General features: G+C 34.3%; 1 protein-coding gene and 1 long non-coding RNA gene across 2 annotated transcripts in view; one reads left to right on the top strand and one right to left on the bottom strand.

The window, feature by feature from the left end:
* The window catches only part of LOC136027911 (uncharacterized), a 69638-nt gene that overhangs the window by 36556 nt on the left and 12161 nt on the right, over positions 1–20921 (top strand). Inside the window, exon 2 of the long non-coding RNA XR_010617688.1 lies at positions 15247–15527. This is a non-coding gene — a long non-coding RNA (uncharacterized LOC136027911). The remainder of the gene's footprint in view (positions 1–15246; positions 15528–20921) is intronic.
* Positions 12778–20921, bottom strand: part of LOC136027909 (palmitoyl-protein thioesterase 1-like) — a gene marked incomplete at its 5' end in the record, with an annotated part of 38198 nt that continues 30054 nt past the window's right edge. Inside the window, 1 exon segment of the mRNA XM_065705347.1 lies at positions 12778–13335. Within this exon segment, the coding sequence (XP_065561419.1) occupies positions 12942–13335 (394 nt within the window).

A 20921-nucleotide genomic window follows, 5' to 3' on the forward strand; every position in this document is an offset into this window, starting at 1 on the left:
TCAAAGAGAAATCACAGACTGGAACACCGGGACACAAATGACGACCGGGACACAGGGAATATAAATGACGACCGGGACACAGGGACATAACTGCAAAGGGGACGCCGGGGTGCACAGGGGGATATATAAATGACGATGGCGACTCAGGGAATGGTCGATTAGCAATCACCATCAACAAAGCTCAAGGGCAATCATTAGAATCATGAGGTATAGATCTGAATACGGATTGTTTTCCCATGGACCATTATATGTTGCATGTTCAAGAGTCGGTAAACCTGAAAATCTATTTATATGCACAGACAATGGGACAGCAAAGAATGTTGTATATTCGCAAGTTTTACGTAGTTAAAAACATATATATATATATATATACAACTACAATGGCGCGTAACGACTTACGCGCGCGGGGGGGCTTGGGGGGGGGGGGCGCGAAGCGCCCCCACCAACTAGGTGTTGGGGTGGCGCGAAGCGCCACCCCAACAGCTAGTATATATATATATATATATATATATATACTAGCTGTTGGGGTGGCGCTTCGCGCCACCCCAACACCTAGTTGGTGGGGGCGCTTCGCGCCCCCCCCCAAGCCCCCCCGCGCGCGTAAGTCGTTACGCGCCATAATAGTTACGCGCCATTGTAGTTGTGTCCCTATGTCCCACCTGTGAATATAGATATATATATATATATGGTTTTAACTACGTAAAACTTGCGAATATACAACATTCTTTGCTGTCCCATTGTCTTTGCATATAAATAGATTGTCAGGTTATCCCCCTGTTTCCCCCGGTGTCCCCGTTGTAGTTGTGTCCCTGTGTCCCGGTCGTCATTTATATTCCCTGTGTCCCGCGTCCCGGTCATCATTTGTATCCCGGTGTCCCGGTCTGTATATACATTCGTTTTTTAGTTTTGTTTTTCTCCTTTATTTTTTTCCTTTTTTTTTCTTTTTTAGCTTATTTAGATTTTTAGATTTTTTAGTTTTTTTTATTAGTTTTTAGTTTTTATTTCTTTTTAGTTTTTTTGTCCCGGTCGTCATTTATATCCCCCTGTTTCCCCCGGTGTCCCCGTTGTAGTTGTGTCCCTGTGTCCCGGTCGTTATTTATATTCCCTGTGTCCCGGTCGTCATTTGTATCCCGGTGTACCGGTCTGTATATACATTCGTTTTTTAGTTTTGTTTTTCTCCTTTATTTTTTTCCTTTTTTTTTCTTTTTTAGTTTATTTAGATTTTTAGATTTTTTAGTTTTTTTATTAGTTTTTAGTTTTTTTTTCTTTTTAGTTTTTTTGTAGTTTTTACCTTCTTTTTAGTTTTGTTAATTTTTTTTTTTACTTGTGTCCTGGTCGTCATTTATACTCCCTGTGTCCCGGTGCTTTGTTGATTGCTAATCGAACATTCCTTTTGTCCCGGTCGCTTTCTCTTTGAGTGTCGTCATTTATTTAGATTGTCAGGTTTACCGACTCTTGAACATGCAACATATAATTGTCCATGGGAAAAACAGTCCATATTCAGACCTATACCTCATGATTCTAATGATTGCCCTTGAGCTTTGTTGATGGTGATTGCTAATTGAACATTCCCTGTGTCCCGGTCGTCATTTATATTCCCAGTATCTCGGTCGTCATTTGTGTCCCAGTGTTCCAGTCTGTAATTTCTCTTTGAGCGTCCCGTTCGTCTTTGTTTGATGGTGAGCTTTGTTGCCCCTTGAGCTTTGTTGATGGTAATTGCTAATCGAACATTGCCTGTGTCCCCGTCGTCATTTATGTCCCCCCTGTGCCCCCGGCGTCACCGTTGTAGTTGTAGCCCTGCGTCCCGGTCGTCATTTATATTCCCTGTGTCCCGGTCGTCATCCCGGTATACATTCGTTTTTGAATTGGTATATGATGAAATAAATTTTTAATTTTTTCCCTTTTTTCCTTTTAGTTTTTTTTTATTGGTTTTGACCTTTTTTTAGGTTTTTTAGCTTTTTTATTTTTTCTTTTTAGTTTTTTTTGAAGTTTTTATCTTTTTAATTTTTTTATTTTTATTTATATTTTTTTAGTTTTCTTTTTCTCCTTTATTTTTCAGTTTTTTTCCTTTTTTTAGTTTTTTTTTTTTTTTAGTTCTTTTAGTTTTTACCTTTTTTAGTTTTTTTTAGTTTTTTAGATGAAATTTTTTTTAGTTTTTTTCCTTTTTTTCTTTTTAGTTTTTTATTGGTTTTTACCTTTTTTTTTAGCTTTTTCAGTTTTTTTTCGTTTTTTCTTTTTACTTTTTTAGTTTTTATCTTTTTTATTTTTTTTTATTTTTATTAATTTTATTAGTTTTCTTTTTCTCTTCTATTTTTCAGTTTTTTCCTTTTTTTAAGTTTTTTTTTAGTTTTTAGTTTAGGTTTTTTTTTAGTTTTAAGTTTTTTAGTTTTTTTTAGTTTTTTTAGTTTTTTAGCTTTTTTATTTTTTTTATTAGTTTTTAGTTTTTTTGTAGTTTTTGCCTTTTTGTAGTTTTTTCAGTTTTTTTTTAGTTTTTAGTTTTTTACCTTTTTTTACGTTTTTTACGTCACCTGATCCACAGATCCACAGATCCATAGACAGACAGACAACTTATTTTTCGGCGTCACCGTTGTAGTTGTAGCCCTGCGTCCCGGTCGTCATTTATATTCCCTGTGTCCCGGTCGTCATCCCGGTATACATTCGTTTTTGAATTGGTATATGATGAAATAAATTTTTAATTTTTTCCCTTTTTTTCCTTTTAGTTTTTTTTTATTGGTTTTGACCTTTTTTTAGGTTTTTTAGCTTTTTCATTTTTTCTTTTTAGTTTTTTTTGAAGTTTTTATCTTTTTAATTTTTTTTATTTTTATTTATATTTTTTTAGTTTTCTTTTTCTCCTTTATTTTTCAGTTTTTCTCCTTTTTTTAGTTTTTTTTCTTTTTTAGTTCTTTTAGTTTTTACCTTTTTTAGTTTTTTTTAGTTTTTTAGATGAAAATTTTTTTAGTTTTTTTCCTTTTTTTCTTTTTAGTTTTTTATTGGTTTTTACCTTTTTTTTAGCTTTTTCAGTTTTTTTCGTTTTTTCTTTTTACTTTTTTAGTTTTTATCTTTTTTATTTTTTTTTATTTTTATTAATTTTATTAGTTTTCTTTTTCTCTTCTATTTTTCAGTTTTTTCCTTTTTTTTAAGTTTTTTTTTTAGTTTTTAGTTTAGGTTTTTTTTTAGTTTTTAGTTTTTTAGTTTTTTTAGTTTTTTTAGTTTTTTAGCTTTTTTATTTTTTTATTAGTTTTTAGTTTTTTTTGTAGTTTTTGCCTTTTTTTAGTTTTTTCAGTTTTTTTTTAGTTTTTAGTTTTTTACCTTTTTTTACGTTTTTTACGTCACCTGATCCACAGATCCACAGACAACTTATTTTTATATATCTATATATATAAAAATAAGTTGTCTGTCTGTGGATGTGTGGATGGATGTGTGGATGGATGTGTCAGGTGACGTCACCTGAAAAAACTGGATTAGGTGACGTCAAAACTGAAAAAACTAAAAAAAGGCAAAAACTACAAAAAAAACTAAAAACTAATAAAAAAAATAAAAAAGCTAAAAAACTAAAAAAACTATAAAGGTAAAAACCAATAAAAAACTAAAAAAAAAACTGAAAAAACTAAAAAAAGGCAAAAACTACAAAAAAAAACTAAAAACTAATAAAAAAAGTAAAAAAGCTAAAAAACTAAAAAAACTAAAAAATAAAAAAAACTAAAAAAAAGGAAAAAACTGAAAAATAAGCTAAAATAAAGGTAAAAACCAATAAAAAACTAAAAAAAAAAAGGAAAAAACTAATAAATGACGACACTCAAAGAGAATGCGACCAGGACAAAAAACTAAAAAAAAAGGCAAAAACTACAAAAAAACTAAAAACTAATAAAAAAAATAAAAAAGCTAAAAAACTAAAAAAACTAAAAAAAGGTAAAAAACTAAAAAAACTAAAAACTAAAAAAAAACTAAAAAAGGTAAAAACTAAAAGAACTAAAAAAGAAAAAAATAAATGACGACACTCAAAGAGAAAGCGACCAGGACAAAAGGAATGTTCGATTAGCAATCAACAAAGCACCGGGACACAGGGAGTATAAATGACGACCAGGACACAAGTAAAAAAAAAAATTAACAAAACTAAAAAGAAGGTAAAAACTACAAAAAAACTAAAAAGAAAAAAAAACTAAAAACTAATAAAAAAACTAAAAAATCTAAAAATCTAAATAAACTAAAAAAGAAAAAAAAAGGAAAAAAATAAAGGAGAAAAACAAAACTAAAAAACGAATGTATATACAGACCGGTACACCGGGATACAAATGACGACCGGGACACAGGGAATATAAATAACGACCGGGACACAGGGACACAACTACAACGGGGACACCGGGGGAAACCCCCGACGCGCGCGGGACGACCGGGACAAAAAAACTAAAAAGAAATAAAAACTAAAAACTAATAAAAAAAACTAAAAAAACTAAAAATCTAAATAAGCTAAAAAAGAAAAAAAAAGGAAAAAAATAAAGGAGAAAAACAAAACTAAAAAACGAATGTATATACAGACCGGGACACCGGGATACAAATGATGACCGGGACCCGGGACACAGGGAATATAAATGACGACCGGGACACAGGGACACAACTACAACGGGGACACCGGGGGAAACAGGGGGATAACCTGACAATCTATTTATATGCAAAGACAATGGGACAGCAAAGAATGTTGTATATTCGCAAGTTTTACGTAGTTAAAACCATATATATATATATATATCTATATTCACAGGTGGGACATAGGGACACAACTACAATGGCGCGTAACTATTATGGCGCGTAACGACTTACGCGCGCGGGGGGGCTTGGGGGGGGCGCGAAGCGCCCCCACCAACTAGGTGTTGGGGTGGCGCGAAGCGCCACCCCAACAGCTAGTATAGATATATAAATAAGTTGTCTGTCTGTGGATCTGTGGATCAGGTGACGTCATGTTTCTGTGTCGACTGACGTCATGTTTTCGACTGACGAAATTACAGACCGGGACATCGGGACACAAATGACGACCGGGACACCGGCACATAGGGAATGTAAATGACGACCGGGGCACAAGGAATGTTCGATTACGCAGGGACCTTAGTAGTCAAGAAGCGTCGTTAATCCGATACAAATACAAATACGGTAGCTCAGTTGGTAAAGCGTTATGTTCCAGGTTCTAGGTCCGAGAGGTTCCAGGTTCGAACCTTGGCTTTAGCATTAATACAAAAGAAGCAAAAAAAACTAAAAAAAAGATAAAAACTACAGAAAAAAACTAAAAAGAAAATACTAAAAAAAAACAAAACTAAAAACTAATAATAAAACTAAAAAAACTAAAAAAAAACTAAAAACTGAAAAAGAAAAAAAAATTAAAAAAAGGAAAAAACTGACAAATAAAGGAGAAAAAGAAAAAAAAAAATAGAAATTAAAAAAAAACTAAAAAGGTAAATGTATTCAAGCCGAAGTAGCTGAGTTGGTAAAGCGTTATGTTCCAGGTTCTAGGTCCAAGAGGTTCCAGGTTCGAACCTTGGCTTTAGCATTAATACAAAAGAAGAAAAAAAACTAAAAAAGAAAAAAAACAAACAAAACTAAAAAATAGGTAAAAACTACTAAAAAAACTAAAAAAGCTAAAAAACTAAAAAAAACTAAAAAAGGTAAAAAACTAAAAAGCAAAAAAGAAAAAAAACTGAAAAAGGGTAAAAACAGTGAAAAAAATAAAAGAAAAAAAACTAAAAACTAATAAAAAAACTAAAAACTGAAAAAGAAAAAAAAACTAAAAAAGGAAAAAAACTGAAAAATAAAGGAGAAAAAGAACAGTTTTTTTTCTTTTTTAGTTTTTTCTTTTCTTATTTTTTTTCTTTTTTAAGTTTCTTCTTTTTATTGATTTGTTTTCTTCAATTTGTCAATGTTCATTCTAACATTGACACTTGGAAAAATCTTTACGTGCCAAGCAAGCTAAAGCTCCAACAATTTATAATAAACCTCAAAATTTGGGGTATCTGTTTTAAGGTTTTCGAATTACCTGAATCTTTGTCAAAATATATTGAAATATTTGTGCAATTCCCAGTTTTTTTTTAGTTTTTTCTTTTTTAGTTGTTTAGCTTTTTTTAGTTTTTTTTTCTTTTTAGTTTTTTACCTCTTTATTTTTTTATTTTTTTTTTACATTTTTTCTTTTCAAGTTTTTTCTTTTTTTTTTATTTTTTAGTTTTTTTTTTAGTTTTTTCTTTTTAGTTTTTTTTTAGTTTTTTACCATTTTTCTTTTTTCAGTTTTCTTTTTCTTCTTTATTTTTCAGACGTCATATGCAAACCCTCAATACAAAAATACATACAACTTATTTTTATTTATAGATAAGATATAATCTGGCGTAACAGACATAGTGTAACAGACATAAAAGACAGACAACTTATTTTTATATATATAGGTTTTTATATATATAGATACAGTTTCTTCTTTAGTTTTTTTTCTTTTTTAGTTTTTTCTTTTTTTTAGTTTCTTCTTTTTATTGATTTGTTTTCTTCAATTTGTCAATGTTCATTCTAACATTGACACTTGAAAAAATCTTTATGTGTCAAGCATGCTAAAGCTCCAACAATTTATATTAAACCTCAAAATTTGGGGTATCTGTTTTAAGGTTTTCGAATTACTTTAATCTATTGTCAAAATATATTGAAATATTTGTGCAATTCCCAGTTTTTTTTAGTTTTTTTTAGTTTTTTAGCTTTTTTAGTTTTTTTTTTTTAGTTTTTTATCTTTTTTATTTTTTTACGTTTTTTCTTTTTACGTTTTTCTTTTTTTAATTTTTTAAATTTTAAATTTTTTTTTTAGTTTTTTCTTTTTTAGTTTTTTCTTTTTAGTTTTTTTTTAGTTTTTTACCATTTTTCTTTTTTCGAATTATTTTAATCTATTGTCAAAATATTTTGAAATATTTATGCAATTTCCAGTTTTTACATTCTAGTTTGTTTTCTTTTATATATATAGAAGATATAATCTGGCGTAACGGACAGACAACTTATTTTTATATATATAGATATATATATATATATATATATATATATATATCATGAAAAGAGAAATCACCAATGCTACAGCACAAACACAAAAAAAAAAGAGACAGAAGGAGAAAAGGAAGACTGTTTTCCTAAATTAGTGATTAATATAGACCAGCCCTTGAATGAGGCCTTAACCCTACTCATCCATACAATCACATAGGTCAAACAGCATAGCCACACACAATCAACCATAAAGAATAATCCATGGACAGGCAGTCATGTCGTCAATAAGTATAAGTCGTCATTTACCAAACAATAGAAAAAATAATATAGACAAATAATTCAGAGGCAACACCCAACATAAGGGCTATATATATTGGGGAATGTGTAACACGTGGCTACCGCTGAAGAAACGGTCTAACTATCCACGGCTATAAGCATCCGTGCCTCAAGTGGCAAAAATGGACTAGATGGAATCCCATATGAAAAAGGAATATATAGGTTGGTATGTTTGTAGCGCATGATTGCTGCTTGAGTAATGGTCTAACTATCCACAACTTTAAGCATCCGTGCCTTAAGCGTTGAACATGGGTTAGACGGAATCCCACGTGAAAAAGAGAATCAAGCAGAGAATCAAGCAGCAAAGTAAGTCAAACATGGCACCATAGCCTAAAAATCTTACCGATGATAACACTGGCACTAAGGCTAAGGCTACTAATATTAATTAAAATTTCATTTACTACTAGCTGTTGGGGTGGCGCTTCGCGCCACCCCAACACCTAGTTGGTGGGGGCGCTTCGCGCCCCCCCAAGCCCCCCTGTGCGCGTAAGTCGTTACGCGCCATATTAGTTACGCGCCATTGTAGTTGTGTCCCTATGTCCCACCTGTGAATATATATATATATATATATATATATATATATATATATATATATATATATATATATATATATATATATATATATATATATATATATATATATATATATCATGAAAAGAGAAATCACCAATGCTACAGCACAAACACAAAAAAAAAGAGACAGAAGGAGAAAAGGAAGACTGTTTTCCTAAATTAGTGATTAATATAGACCAGCGCTTGAATGAAGCCTTAACCCTACTCATCCATACAATCAAATAGGTCAAACAGCATAGCCACACACAATCAACCATAAAGAATAATCCATGGACAGGCAGTCATGTCGTCAATAAGTATAAGTCGTCATTTACCAAACAATAGAAAAAATAATATAGACAAATAATTCAGAGGCAACACCCAACATAAGGGCTATATATATTGGGGGAGGGGGTGTCAAATTTTGCAGGCTCTTCTGATTTTACCGGCTCTTTTCCAGCCTTCTTCTCCTCACTCGGGTTTTCCATTCTCTTAATTGGGCCTTATATCGCTTGGACCTACGACCGGTGTAAAAAGATATATATATATATATATATATATATATATATATATATATATATATATATATATATATATATATATATATATATATATATATATGTATATATATATATATATATATATATATATATATATATATATATATATATATATATATATATATATATATATATATATATATATGTTTTTAACTACGTAAAACTTGCGAATATACAACATTCTTTGCTGTCCCATCGTCTGTGCATATAAATAGATTGTCAGGTTTACCGACTCTTGAACCTGCAACGCATAATGTTCCATGAGAAAACAATCCGTATTCAGATCTATACCTCATGATTCTATTGATTGCCCTTGAGCTTTGTTAATGGTGATTGCTAATCGACCATTTCCTTTGTTGCCGTCGTCATTTATATATCCCCCTGTGCCCCCGGCGTCCCCGTTGTAGTTGTGTCCCTGTGTCCGGGTCGTCATTTATATTCCCTGTGTCCCCGTCGTAATTTGTGTCCCGGTGTCCCAGTCTGTGATTTCTATTTGAGTGTCCCGGGCGTCATTTATATTCGTCAGGATATTGTAGGGCATCGTAGCATCGATGAGTTTAAGCAATTCTTGTCAACTGATTGTTTCGCCTATAAAGAATATTATCTCGAGGTAAGAACTGATCACCGACCACAACGATTGCCACTTTGTTGATAGTTGCGTATCAGGAGGCATCAATTCGATTGCTGTTTTTAAGCAGAAGCACTAAATTATTATTTTTGTGGAAAAGATGATATATATAAATATATATATATATATTTTCTTTTTAGTTTTTTTGTAGTTTTTACCTTTTTTAGTTTTTTTCTTCTTTTGTATTAATGCTAAAGCCAAGGTTCAAACCTGGAGCCTCTCGGACCTAGAACCTGAAATATAACGCTTTACCAACTCAGCTACTTCGGCGTGAATACATTCGTTTTGAGCAGCTTCCTCGGGTGTTGCCATTGTTGTCCTGGTCGTCATTTATATTGCCTGTGTCCCGGTCGTCATTTGTGTCCTGGTATCCCAGTCTTTAATTTCTCCTGAGTGTCCCGGTCGTTATTTATATTCCCTCTGTCCCGGTCGTCATTTGTGTCCCGGTCTGTAATTTCTCTTTCAGTGTTTTTTCTTTTTAGTATTTTTTAGTTTTTTACATTTTTTCTTTTTTCAGTTTTCTTTTTCTTCTTTATTTTTCAGCTTCACTATGAAATACATATCGCCGAACCTTTGTTTTTTTAACTAAAATCTGGTAGGCATTGATGACCTTATCCAAGTCAAGATCCCAAACCCAATCATCATCGCTATCATTTTCAGTTTTGATATGTTTTGACTCTCGCTGTCCAGGTGGATCTTCATCTAACTGCGCGGTTTTGCGTTCTTTAGCCTCAAGCCTGTTTCCTTGCTGTTCTTTTGATTCCTCGGCACGCTTTTTTTTCTGACTTTCTCTATTAGCAGCAAGTTTTTTGGCATAGACTCTTTGAGCATCTTCATCGGCTTTTGCCATTGTAAGTTCATCAGTCATTTTAAACTTAAACATTAATAGATTTCTACGTGAACATATATGTCTTAAATATCTTTAATGACGTAACCGTCATAGCAAAAATGACGACAACTAACTTCATGACGCCAGTCGACACAGAAACATGACGTCACCTGATCCACAGACAGACAACTTATTTATATATATATAGATAGATATAATTCTAAAATTGTCAGGTAATTTTCTATTTTGAAATAAAAACTAAAAATTATTGCTCAGACAACATAAATATTTTTGATATTTACAGAATAGCTTTAGTGGTTCTGGACTGAAAACTAAATATGCTAATCAAATTGGGAATTGCAATCTTTTAGGTTAAAAAGGCAGATCCATTGGAATCGTGAGAATGCGTGGAATAAGAAAAGCCTCACCCTCAAAAGGCCCTGTCAAGATTGTTGCCTCTATTACGTTATAACAGACATAACACGTCATTTGTGTCCCGGTGTCCCGGTCTGTAGTTTCGTTAGTCGACAAACATGACGTCAGACGACAAACAACTTCATGACGACATACAGCTCAATCCTTATAATGACGTCAGTCGACAAACATGACGTCAGTCGACACACAAACATGACGTCAGTCGACAGACAGACAAACAACTTATTTTTATATATATAGATAGATGAGCTAGTGTTCATTCTTTATTATAATTCTAAAAGTAACTATTCAAATATAATAAATATTGGATAAACTACTAGCTGTTGGTGTGAGGCTTCGCGCCACACCAACACCTAGTTGGTGGGGGCGCTTTGCACCCCTCAGGCCCCCTACGCGAATAAGTCGTTCCGCGCCGTATTAGTTACGCGCCATTGTAGTTGTGTCCCATCTGTGAAAATAGATAGATTTATGTATGTTTTAAACTATATAAAACTTACGAATATACTACATTCTTCGCTATCCCATTGTCTGTGCATATAAATAGATTGTCAGGTTTACCGACTCTTGAACATGCAGCATATAATTGTCCATGGGAAAAACAATCCGTATTCAGATCTATACCACATTTTTCTAATGATTGCCCTTGAGCTTGTTGATGGTGTACTAATCGAATATTCCCTTTGTCCCAGTCGTCATTTATATATCCCCCTGTGCCCCCCGGCGTATCCATTGTAGTTGTATGCCTGTGTCCCGGTCGTCATTTATATTCCCGCTGTCCCGGTCTGTAATTTTTCTTTGAGTGTCCCGGTCGTCATTTATATTCACTGTGTCCCGGTGTCCCAGTCGTCATTTGTGTCCCGGTCTGTAATTTCTCTTTGAGTGTCCCGGTCGTTATTTATATCCCCTGTGTCCCTGACGTCATATACAATGCCTTATATACTTATAATGACGTCATGTGCAAACCCTCTTTTTACAAAAAAACATACAAAAACAAACAGATCCATACCTTTTACCTCTCTTGATGACTTGCAAGTACATTTATACCCAACAAAGCGGGAGCTAAAATATTTGCCACCATCTGATACTGCCTTAAAGTGCCATGCTAAGCGTACTTACCTTCAGTTAGACATTTTTCTACAAGCGAATCAACCAGCTCTTTTTTCCTTCACCATGTTTCATTTTTTTAAATGTGACTTTGCTAGTATCAAGATTCAAGTAATGGAATGTAACAGGCAGGCGCACCTAATGGAGCAACATAAACAAGGCATTTTGATTAAGATTTCTAAGAAATATATGCTAATATGGCACAATATTCTATAACATCTGAATTACAATCGAATTCACCTCTAAAAATAATAATTATAATCAAATTTACCTTTAATATCAGCCCTCCAACCCTCTATCGTTGTAATTTCTTTCTAGGACCCTCGTCTTTCTTTTATTCAGGCTTGTTTTTTGCTTATATTTTGTTACAGATCAGTATTTTTATCTTTTTGTTTTTTCCATTTATTGAGTTTTAATTGCTGTTCTGTGATTTTGTGATTTTATAGTGGTTTTTTATTTTAAGAAAACTGTATTTACAAAAGTCTGTGTCGTGTAGATTTTTTTTCAAGGAAATACGTAATCGTTTTTGCAATTAAATATTTAAAGCCAATGCTTTGTAACATTTCATTGATTCGATAGCAAAAAATTAATAACGCTGTAACAGGCACGTGCATCTAATAGAGCAAGAATCAATAGCATCGGGACGCATGCGCTCTAATATGGAAAAGGTTTGAAACATGTGATCAAATTAATCATTCTGAAAGGTGGGGCAGGGATTTCCCCTGTGCGTGCAATAGGTTCAAACATACGAAATATTTTCCCATTCTGTGGGATGGAAATCTCCTTAGAACCCTAATGCGGACCAAAATCTTTTGATTATAAAGGTTCCCTGAAAAAATTCTTGAAAGAACATGAAATCTCAAAAAAAAAAACTTTGAAAGAAAATAATACCAAGAAAGAAAATAAAATCCTGAATAAAAGGCCTTGAAAGAAGAAAAAATCCCCTGAAAGAAAAATGAAGTCATGAAGAAAAAATCTCTTAAAGTTTTATGTAACCACCCGTGTGTGTAACCTTCATTACGTAACACACACGTGTGCACCTTCATTGCCACAGGTGAACACCCAAAGAAATCATTCCTTATTACGTAACAGCCCAAAGTAAACACTCTGTATTATATAACAACCAAAGTAAAAACACTATTATTTAACAGACACCTGTATCTCTTAGAAAACCTTCCCTATTACGTAGGTGTACTATAGCAGTACTGGTGCACTATAGCATTACATAAGACCCAGGGGTGCGTAATAGCGTCTTGAAGATATAGTAACTTCATTTCCAGGCCCCCTGTCTGTTGCCTCGGAAGAAGAGGGCCGTCACTACTGTATATTAAAAAAAAGAATAAAATTTAAAAGTTTTAATAAGAGAATAAATTACATGCTTTCTTAATTAGTGATTGAAAATGATATAAATCCCCACATACATCGTTGTGGATCTGTCCAATAAAGTAGTATAAAAATAAAGCATAATCTGAAGTATGTTGAGAGATATACATCTTTTTATGAATTATTTGAAAAAAGGTCGAACAATATTGGTTATAAGCCATTCTTCAGTAAACTGCAGATGGTCTCCATTCTTGGCCAGTAAAAGAAGACGATTTCCCATCTGTCTTAAACCAATTCTATCTTGAAACCACAGAGAGCTTTCATTTAATCTCTGAATGTTAAGTGTTCCAGGCTTATAAAATCCAAACCAAGAAGAATCTTTGGGCTGTACGGTAGTATCGTTGTTAAATTTGACCAATACTAGTTTTTGAAGCCTTAGAATATTTGTTCTGTATTTTTGGTTAATGAAAACTTCATTGTTAATATCTGCCAGAAATTTACTTTTCTTCTTGTACGTTTGTTCATCAAGAGGATCGTGCCAGTAGCCTGCTGGTGCCAGAATTCTCTGAGCCCAACTAAAAAAAATAAGCAATTTAAATGTAAAAAAGGGGAAAAGAGATGAAGGACATCCTCAACTTATCCAAAATTTTCACTTCAGCATAAAGGAAAGCGGCGGAGGTAGAAGATTTTACGATCATAACTTTTATAAGTTTGAAGAGGCAGGGGTTCTTGTAACTAACTTCATTTTCAGGGATGTTTGAACCCCTCCAACCAATTTGCAGGCTAGGTACTAAGAGTTAACATTCCAATTTAGTCTCAAGATAGTTCCAAAATAGAAAAGATCAAAACCTAAATCAAACACTCCAGGCAAATTTGCTTCTGGAAATAAAAGGCACAGGAGAGATAAATTTCTCGCACTCACTCTGGATTGACTTCAAAAACTCTTTTACCCAATGTCGGATAGTATTGTCAGTAGGCTAGTATATAGATTGGTCCTTATGGAACAGAATTTGCATATACCGTAAACCTCTTTTGCATATATCCTAAACCTCACTTGCACATTCCAACAGGCACTAAATTGGCCTATAGCCTAAACATTATTCACATATACCAGCCTGCAAATGCTTAATATATAGTAATCCCATTAAAAGTTCTATGAATAAATTTTTATCCAGGTTGAATGAAACCAGTTTAAATTTTGAAAAGTTTTCCACACTGAGTGAATATAAAGCGGTTTTGTAGATGTATTATATTAAAAGACGTCGAGAATAGAATTTTAAGATCATTTAAAGTAAAAATAAATAGATAATTAAATGAAAAAATTAAAATAACAAAAAACAATAACAAATTTAAGATTTTTGGAAAAACAAAGAAAATAGAAACAATCTTAAAAAAGGGAAAAAAAGAAAAGTAACAAAAATAAAACCAAATTTAAAAATTCAAAAAAAGATGAAGCAATAAAAACAAGACAAGAGGAATATTGAGACAAGAACTTCTTCGGCAACGGTATAATGAAGCCTTACGATAAGAAATGTTTGGTTTTGGGTTATGCATTAAGTCAAAAAGCGGTTTTTGGAGTGAAAAAAACAAGATTTTTTTCTCCATATTTCTCCTAAACCTTTTTCTTCAAGTAGGAGAACGCATTTTTTCTCTCACGACATAACTTTTTGACTTTATGCCTACTAAAAACACGAAATTATACTTTTCAAAAGACTTTATTGTTTTATTTCAGAACAAGGGATGTTGTCCATATTTCTCTTAACCCCATTTTGTAAAGTTGGAGTACATGTCTTTTATCAATCCTAACATTACTTTTCAATTTTAGGTTTATCCCAACACCAAAGATTACTTGTCCTACGGCTTTGTTATATTATTTTGGAACAAGCTCTTTTCTTAATATTCCTCCTAAACCCATTTTTAAATGATGGTGTATACATGATTTTCCCTCTCAGCAGCATTTTTCGGCCTTATGCTTACTCCAACACCAATTAATGCTTTTTAAAAAGGCCTTATTATATCATTTCAAAACAATTTCTTTTCTTAGTTTTCCTCTTAATCCTGTTTAGACAAAAAAAAAAGAAGAAGAAAAACAGCGAAAGAAATCCAAGAAACAAAGTTAATTACATAAAGAAGAAAGACGGATAAGGCGATGAAAGCACCCTAGCCTATAAAGCGCTTCAATAGCCAGCTTGGCACACAATTTTTCAAAAACACCAGTAATATCTGTCGCGCAATACTTTTTAACCAGTTTTGTATCCCGGTAAGAACGAGGCAGAATTAAAAGAAATTTGCAGAATCGGTAATAATTTTCACGAATAGGCTTTAAATGACCGTTCAACAGTGGTTGCCGAATACCAGTACAAAAGTGTACAGAATGATCACAAAAATTTGGGTAAAGCCCAGTTAGCGCTTTTCTCCTATAGTGTCCAAGATTTGCCACAATCTTAGAGTAACCGAACTTCAGCTTATCACTAATATCTTTGCAGGCAGAAGATCGGAGAGCATTCATAGAATCGCAAACTGTTATGCCAAGCTAACAAAACGATTTAACACAGGGAATACTAAAACTGCCGCAGTGTAGTGATTCTGAACAATTATTACCGTTGAAAACAAGAAACTCACACTCTTCAATAATTAGACACAGGCCAATATCGCGGAAAGCAGAAGTAACTTACTTCACTGAACAGGCAAGACCAGACTCAGTTTAACTAATCAGAAGAAGCTTATCAGCATAAGCCAGATATGAGATATCAGATTGTCCTAGTAGGTACGTAGTCAATATTTTTGATAACACATCTTCAATACAAGTATTAAAAATATACGGAGAAAGAACTCCGTCTTACTCCGCAAGGAACAGGGATATGACCAAGATAAGATTTATCTAATGCCTTAAGGTGAAGGCAAGAATAGGAGTACCAAAATCGAAGCATGTGAATTACCGACGGATTTACTCCTCTCTGGCAACGCTGTCCCTGCTTAAGTATGACAAACAGTGTCAAATGCTCTAGAGAAGTTTAGGGTTACAAAATAAAGTATGCGACGAGTGCGATGGGTATCTTGTAACAACGAAGTCAATGGACGGTGAGCTTGCTAACAGCCTAGTCCAGATCTAAAACCAAATTGAATATCATTTAGAGCAAGCTTACTGATATAAGGTAGTAGGAGGTATTCAAAAAGCTTTCTAAGAGTACATGCTACCGTTATGGGCCTATAAGAGCCGCAAGAGACCGGGACTTTTCCTTTTTATAGAAGTGACGTGACGCTACCGCATAAGAACGAATCGGACACATACGAACTACTAAAAAACATTTGAAAAAACAGTTGGGGATAAAATACAGTTCAAAAGAATTAGGAACGATATTTGAAACTCTATTCCCATCAAGATCCAAAAATTTTGATTTTAAACCCTTAAATACCTTTAACAACAACCGACTTTTCAAATGGAATCTCATGTATCTGACATAAACGTGACGATCCAAGATGGACGAGTTATAATATCACCAGAACAGGTATCCGGAAACTTGGCAGAATTTATCACTTTTCGCCACTCACAATTACTTTTTGGAAAAGTTTTATCGGAGTAAAGAACGGCGGGAAGATGTCGCTTATATTCGAGTTTCCTCTTTTGTTTTAGATCGAATACAGTACCTCGATAAGGTCGACCACAGGCAGACCAGATTCTTAACCAGAATTTGGCCTTATTCTTGAGTTTTTTCAGTATAGGATCAGACTTCGAGATTGGTTTTTGGGTATTCCGCCTGACACGGATCAGCAGGGTGGCCACATCTTCAGCTTGTCTTATACATTAGATAATGTCACGATATTATAAATTTAAATCAGCACGAGCATTGTCAATTGTGGGGTACGCGTTTGAACAAAGAAGATGGAAAGGGACACGTACGATGGACAATAGAGCTCCAAATGCAGCAGGGTAGAGATGCAAGTTCGCACAAGACCAATCGCGTTTTTCAAACCACTTATGCGACAATGATGGTTGGGCCAAGTATATGTCGAAAGTAACCGTAATATCAAAGTACAGAGGTAAATCATCATAATCTATTTCATCTTCATCGACATATACTGCTGAAGTTTGTAATGAAGGAGAGAAGATACAGTGGTCCAAATTTGAGACTGAATCACTGCCGTGGATATATGTAAAACTGAGGTCTTTCGTTAGGACCTTAAGGTTGAGGATAGACACTGAAAAGGCGCTTCCTTACGTGTCGAGGTTTAGGTTACCTATAAGCAACCACTTATATCCCAGACGCTCAATACCAGATATGAGAGTCTTTAATTTGTTGCAGGCATTCGCATAACTGGAGAAGGAAGGAATAGGTCTTCCATCATTGGGCAAATATTTGCCAGATTGCAAGATTGCGTTCATAGGATTGGTAGCAGCTAGGAGACAAATAGCTAGGCGAAGATTGCTTAATTATACTGGCAAGATCACCAGAAGGCCTGCCTCGGGTAAGCCAGGCAATCGTGCTGGAAACAACATGTTGATAACTTCGCCTTAGAAAGTTTACACTGCAGTTTGGAAGCAGGTGTTCTTGTAAGAAAACAACATCATGATTAGCTAGTTTCTCATCAAGACTTAACACTTTATCCTTTGTCCCATTGATGTTGAAAGAGCACACTGAGACTGACACTGAGAGCACACCGAGAGCATACTCATTCATGATTACAAGCAAGAAGGTCACGGAACTTTGGAATTAGCAAGAGCCTTTAGCCTGAAGCAACGAAAACTATAACAAACACGATCTCTACTACAATTCGCACACTTGGGTGTTACTGCAAGGTGAGTCACTGGAGTTCATATGGGGGCCATAACACCGTGAGCATTTGTAGTTTTGATCGAGACAGTTTGCAACAATATGTTCAGGAGATGACATTTCCTGAAGCACCTAGGAAATTGCCGATGTTCATACACGATGTCCGAAAAGTTCATAGTCTATCTTCAGCCCAGATTTAAGGGCCGAGGAAAGAGAAATTTCGTCTTCGAACGTAATTTCCACACAATTTGACTTAAGAATTTAAGAAGTATTTTGCATTTCCTTTTTTAATTTTCTGGGCTTGGTTTGTTTTGATGGGCGTTTTCGGGCTGAAAAACCTCTTCCTAGCTAATTTATCTACTATGGGCTGCCCCCCCCCGTAGTAGCATAATATTTGTAGGCATGAATATATAATGAGTCGGAGGTAATAGGCTTGGGACTGTCTGTGCAAGATTTCGACTCTTGTTGATAGAAGAGTATCGCCAAGTGCTGAAAACCATGTTGTGACCAAGATGGGCCCAGGATTGCACAAAACCTCCAACTTACTGGAGGTCCCAGGGACTTATTGCTGTCTGGTTCTAAGCCGGCTTAAGCGCTTCGGTGTAGACTTGAGAAGATACGTTGGTCCCCATCCTGCACTGGTATCTGGGATCTTTGCTTTTCTTGAGGTCAAAATAATTTCAAAGATTTAAAGAACATGAAAATTGGAACTTGGAATGTTACGACGTTAAAAAATGACTATCGCATCGACGTTTTAACTGACGAATTCAAAAGGTTTGAACAGGATTTATTAGGAGTTTCAGAAACTCATATCCCAGGGGTAGGAAGCATGAAATTAGGTGACATAGAATTTGTTTACTCAGGCAGGAAGGATGGGGTACATAGACAGGGAGTTGGGCTCATGATGAATAAGGAAGCTGCTAAGTCTTGTTTAGGCTGGGAAGGTATTAATAATAGAATACTAATTGCTCATTTTATGACTAAAAACTTTAGGGTATCAGTTATAGTAGTATATGCCCCCATTGAACCAACTGATGGAGATACTAGTGACTCAGATGAATTTTACTTACAGTTACAGGAGCAAATAGACAGGGTACAAGGTAGAAATATGGTGTTTTTGCTAGGAGATTTTAATGCCCAGGTTGGTAGAAATAGGGATAGATGGTATCCTAGCCTAGGTAAAATTGGTGTAGGAAAAGAAAACAGTAATGGCTATAGGCTTTTGCAATTTTGTAGGTATAACAACCTAGTTATAACCAATACGGTGTTTGGTCACAAAATGGCCCATAAGTTGACATGGTATTCACGTGATGGTAAGACAGCAAACCTTATTGATTATGTTATTGTAAACAGAAGACTAGCAGGATCAATACAAGATACTAGGGTGTATAGGAGTGCCGTTATTGATGTTAAAAGTAAAGATCACCATCTAGTAGTGTCTAAGGTTAATTTAAAGCTGAAATTTCGGAAGAGTAACTCCCTCCCGAAAAGTTATGATGTTGGTAGACTTCAGGATGGAAATTTGAGAAAAAAATTCCAGGAACAGTTGAGTACTAAACTTGAGGGTTTAAAATTTGACAATGTGGAAGATGGATAGAATAATTTCAGAAAAACAATTTGTGAAGTTGCTGATGGTGTTCTAGGGAAGAGTGCTAAGACAGCAACTAGGAATATTAGTAAAAAAGCTTTAGGTTTAATAGAGAGTAGAAGGGGTTTATATAAGAATTATCTGAGTGATAGGTTGTATGAAAACAAAAGGAATGTAAAGAAAGTGGAGAAAGCATTAAAATATGAACTAAGGAGATGTGAAATGGAGGTGATGGATAAAATTGCTGAGGATCTGGAAGATGCGGCTAGACGAAATAATAGTAAAATATCATACTGGCATGTTAATTAATTGAAAGGGAGTAGCCAATCCGGACCAGTTCCAGTTAAAGATAGAAATGGGACCACAATTAGTGATAAGGAAAAAGTTAAAGAAAGATGTATGGAAGATTTTGAGAATGTGCTAAACCGAGATGCAGTTGCAGGAAAAGATATAGATGAAAATGAAAATGTTTATGATACCTTGGATGTGAAGGAAGATTTGTTTAGTGAGGAAGGATTAGCGACAGTACTAGAAGGATTAAAAAATAATAAGGCCCCAGGTGCTTATAGTATGATTAATGAGTTCCTTAAATATGGTGGCTCTGAGGTTAGGAATAAGCTACTGAAGATTATGAACATGATTTTTGAAAAAGGGGAAGTACCCAATGATTTTAGGAAAACCTTAATTAAACTACTGTATAAGAAAGGTGACAAGAGTGAGTGTCGTAATTATCGAGGCATTAGTCTGGTCTCTGTAGGTAGCAAATTATTGAGTAATATGATACTTTTTAGACTGAGACATGCTGTAGACAAAGTTTTAATGGAAGAACAATTCGGTTTTAGAAAAGGTAGAGGATGTGTCGACCATGTTTTCACTCTTAGGTTAATAATTGAGAAGTCCCTTCGTTGTCAAACACCTTTGGTCCTTAGTTTTATCGATTATGAGCAAGCTTTCGATTCTGTTGATAGAACAGCGTTAACAAAGGTCTTATATGGTATATGGTATACCAGAAAAACACATTAAAGTGATTTGCGCTATGTACGAGAATAATACTGCTGCGGTTAAGGTAGGAAATGAGGTTAGCAACTGGTTTTGTATTAAATCAGGAGTTAAGCAGGGTTGTGTTCAATCCCCCTTTATATGGATCATTTTGATCGACTTCGTCTTAAGGAGCACAGGAAAGGCAATTGGAGACCATGGAATCAAATGGGGAGGAAGAACGCTCCTGGACTTAGATTATGCTGATGATTTAAGCATATTAGATGAAATTGTGAGCAAAATGAATGAATTTTTAGAGGTTTAATTATGTTAAGAAGACTAAGTCACTAAGGCTAGGAATAAGTGAAGATGAACAGGTGACATTAGGTAACGAAAAGATTGATCAGGTTGGGAGCTTCAGTTACCTTGGTAGTATTATTAGTAAAGATGGTGGGATCAGTGAAGATGTTAAAAGTAGAATAGCTAAAGCTCAGGGTGTTTTTTCACAGTTGAAAAAAGTTTGGAAGAATAGAAATATAAGCCTACAAACCAATATTAGAATATTGGAAGCTACAGTGAGAACAGTGGTCAAATATGGCTCTGAAGCATGGGCACTCCGAAAAGCAGATGAAAATTTACTAGATGTTTTCCAGAGAAATTGCCTACGGATTGTTCTGGGTAGCCGGGTGACTGACCGTATTTCAAACAGTAGATTGAACGAAAAGTGTGGTTCAATCCCGCTTTCTGGGGCTATAATGAAAGAAAGGTTGAGATGGCTAGGCCACGTTCTATGGATGAAGGATGACAGATTACCGAAGATTGT

The sequence above is a fragment of the Artemia franciscana genome, chromosome 6, assembly GCF_032884065.1.
Source record: "Artemia franciscana chromosome 6, ASM3288406v1, whole genome shotgun sequence".
In the NCBI taxonomy this organism is placed as follows: Eukaryota; Metazoa; Arthropoda; class Branchiopoda; order Anostraca; family Artemiidae; genus Artemia; species Artemia franciscana.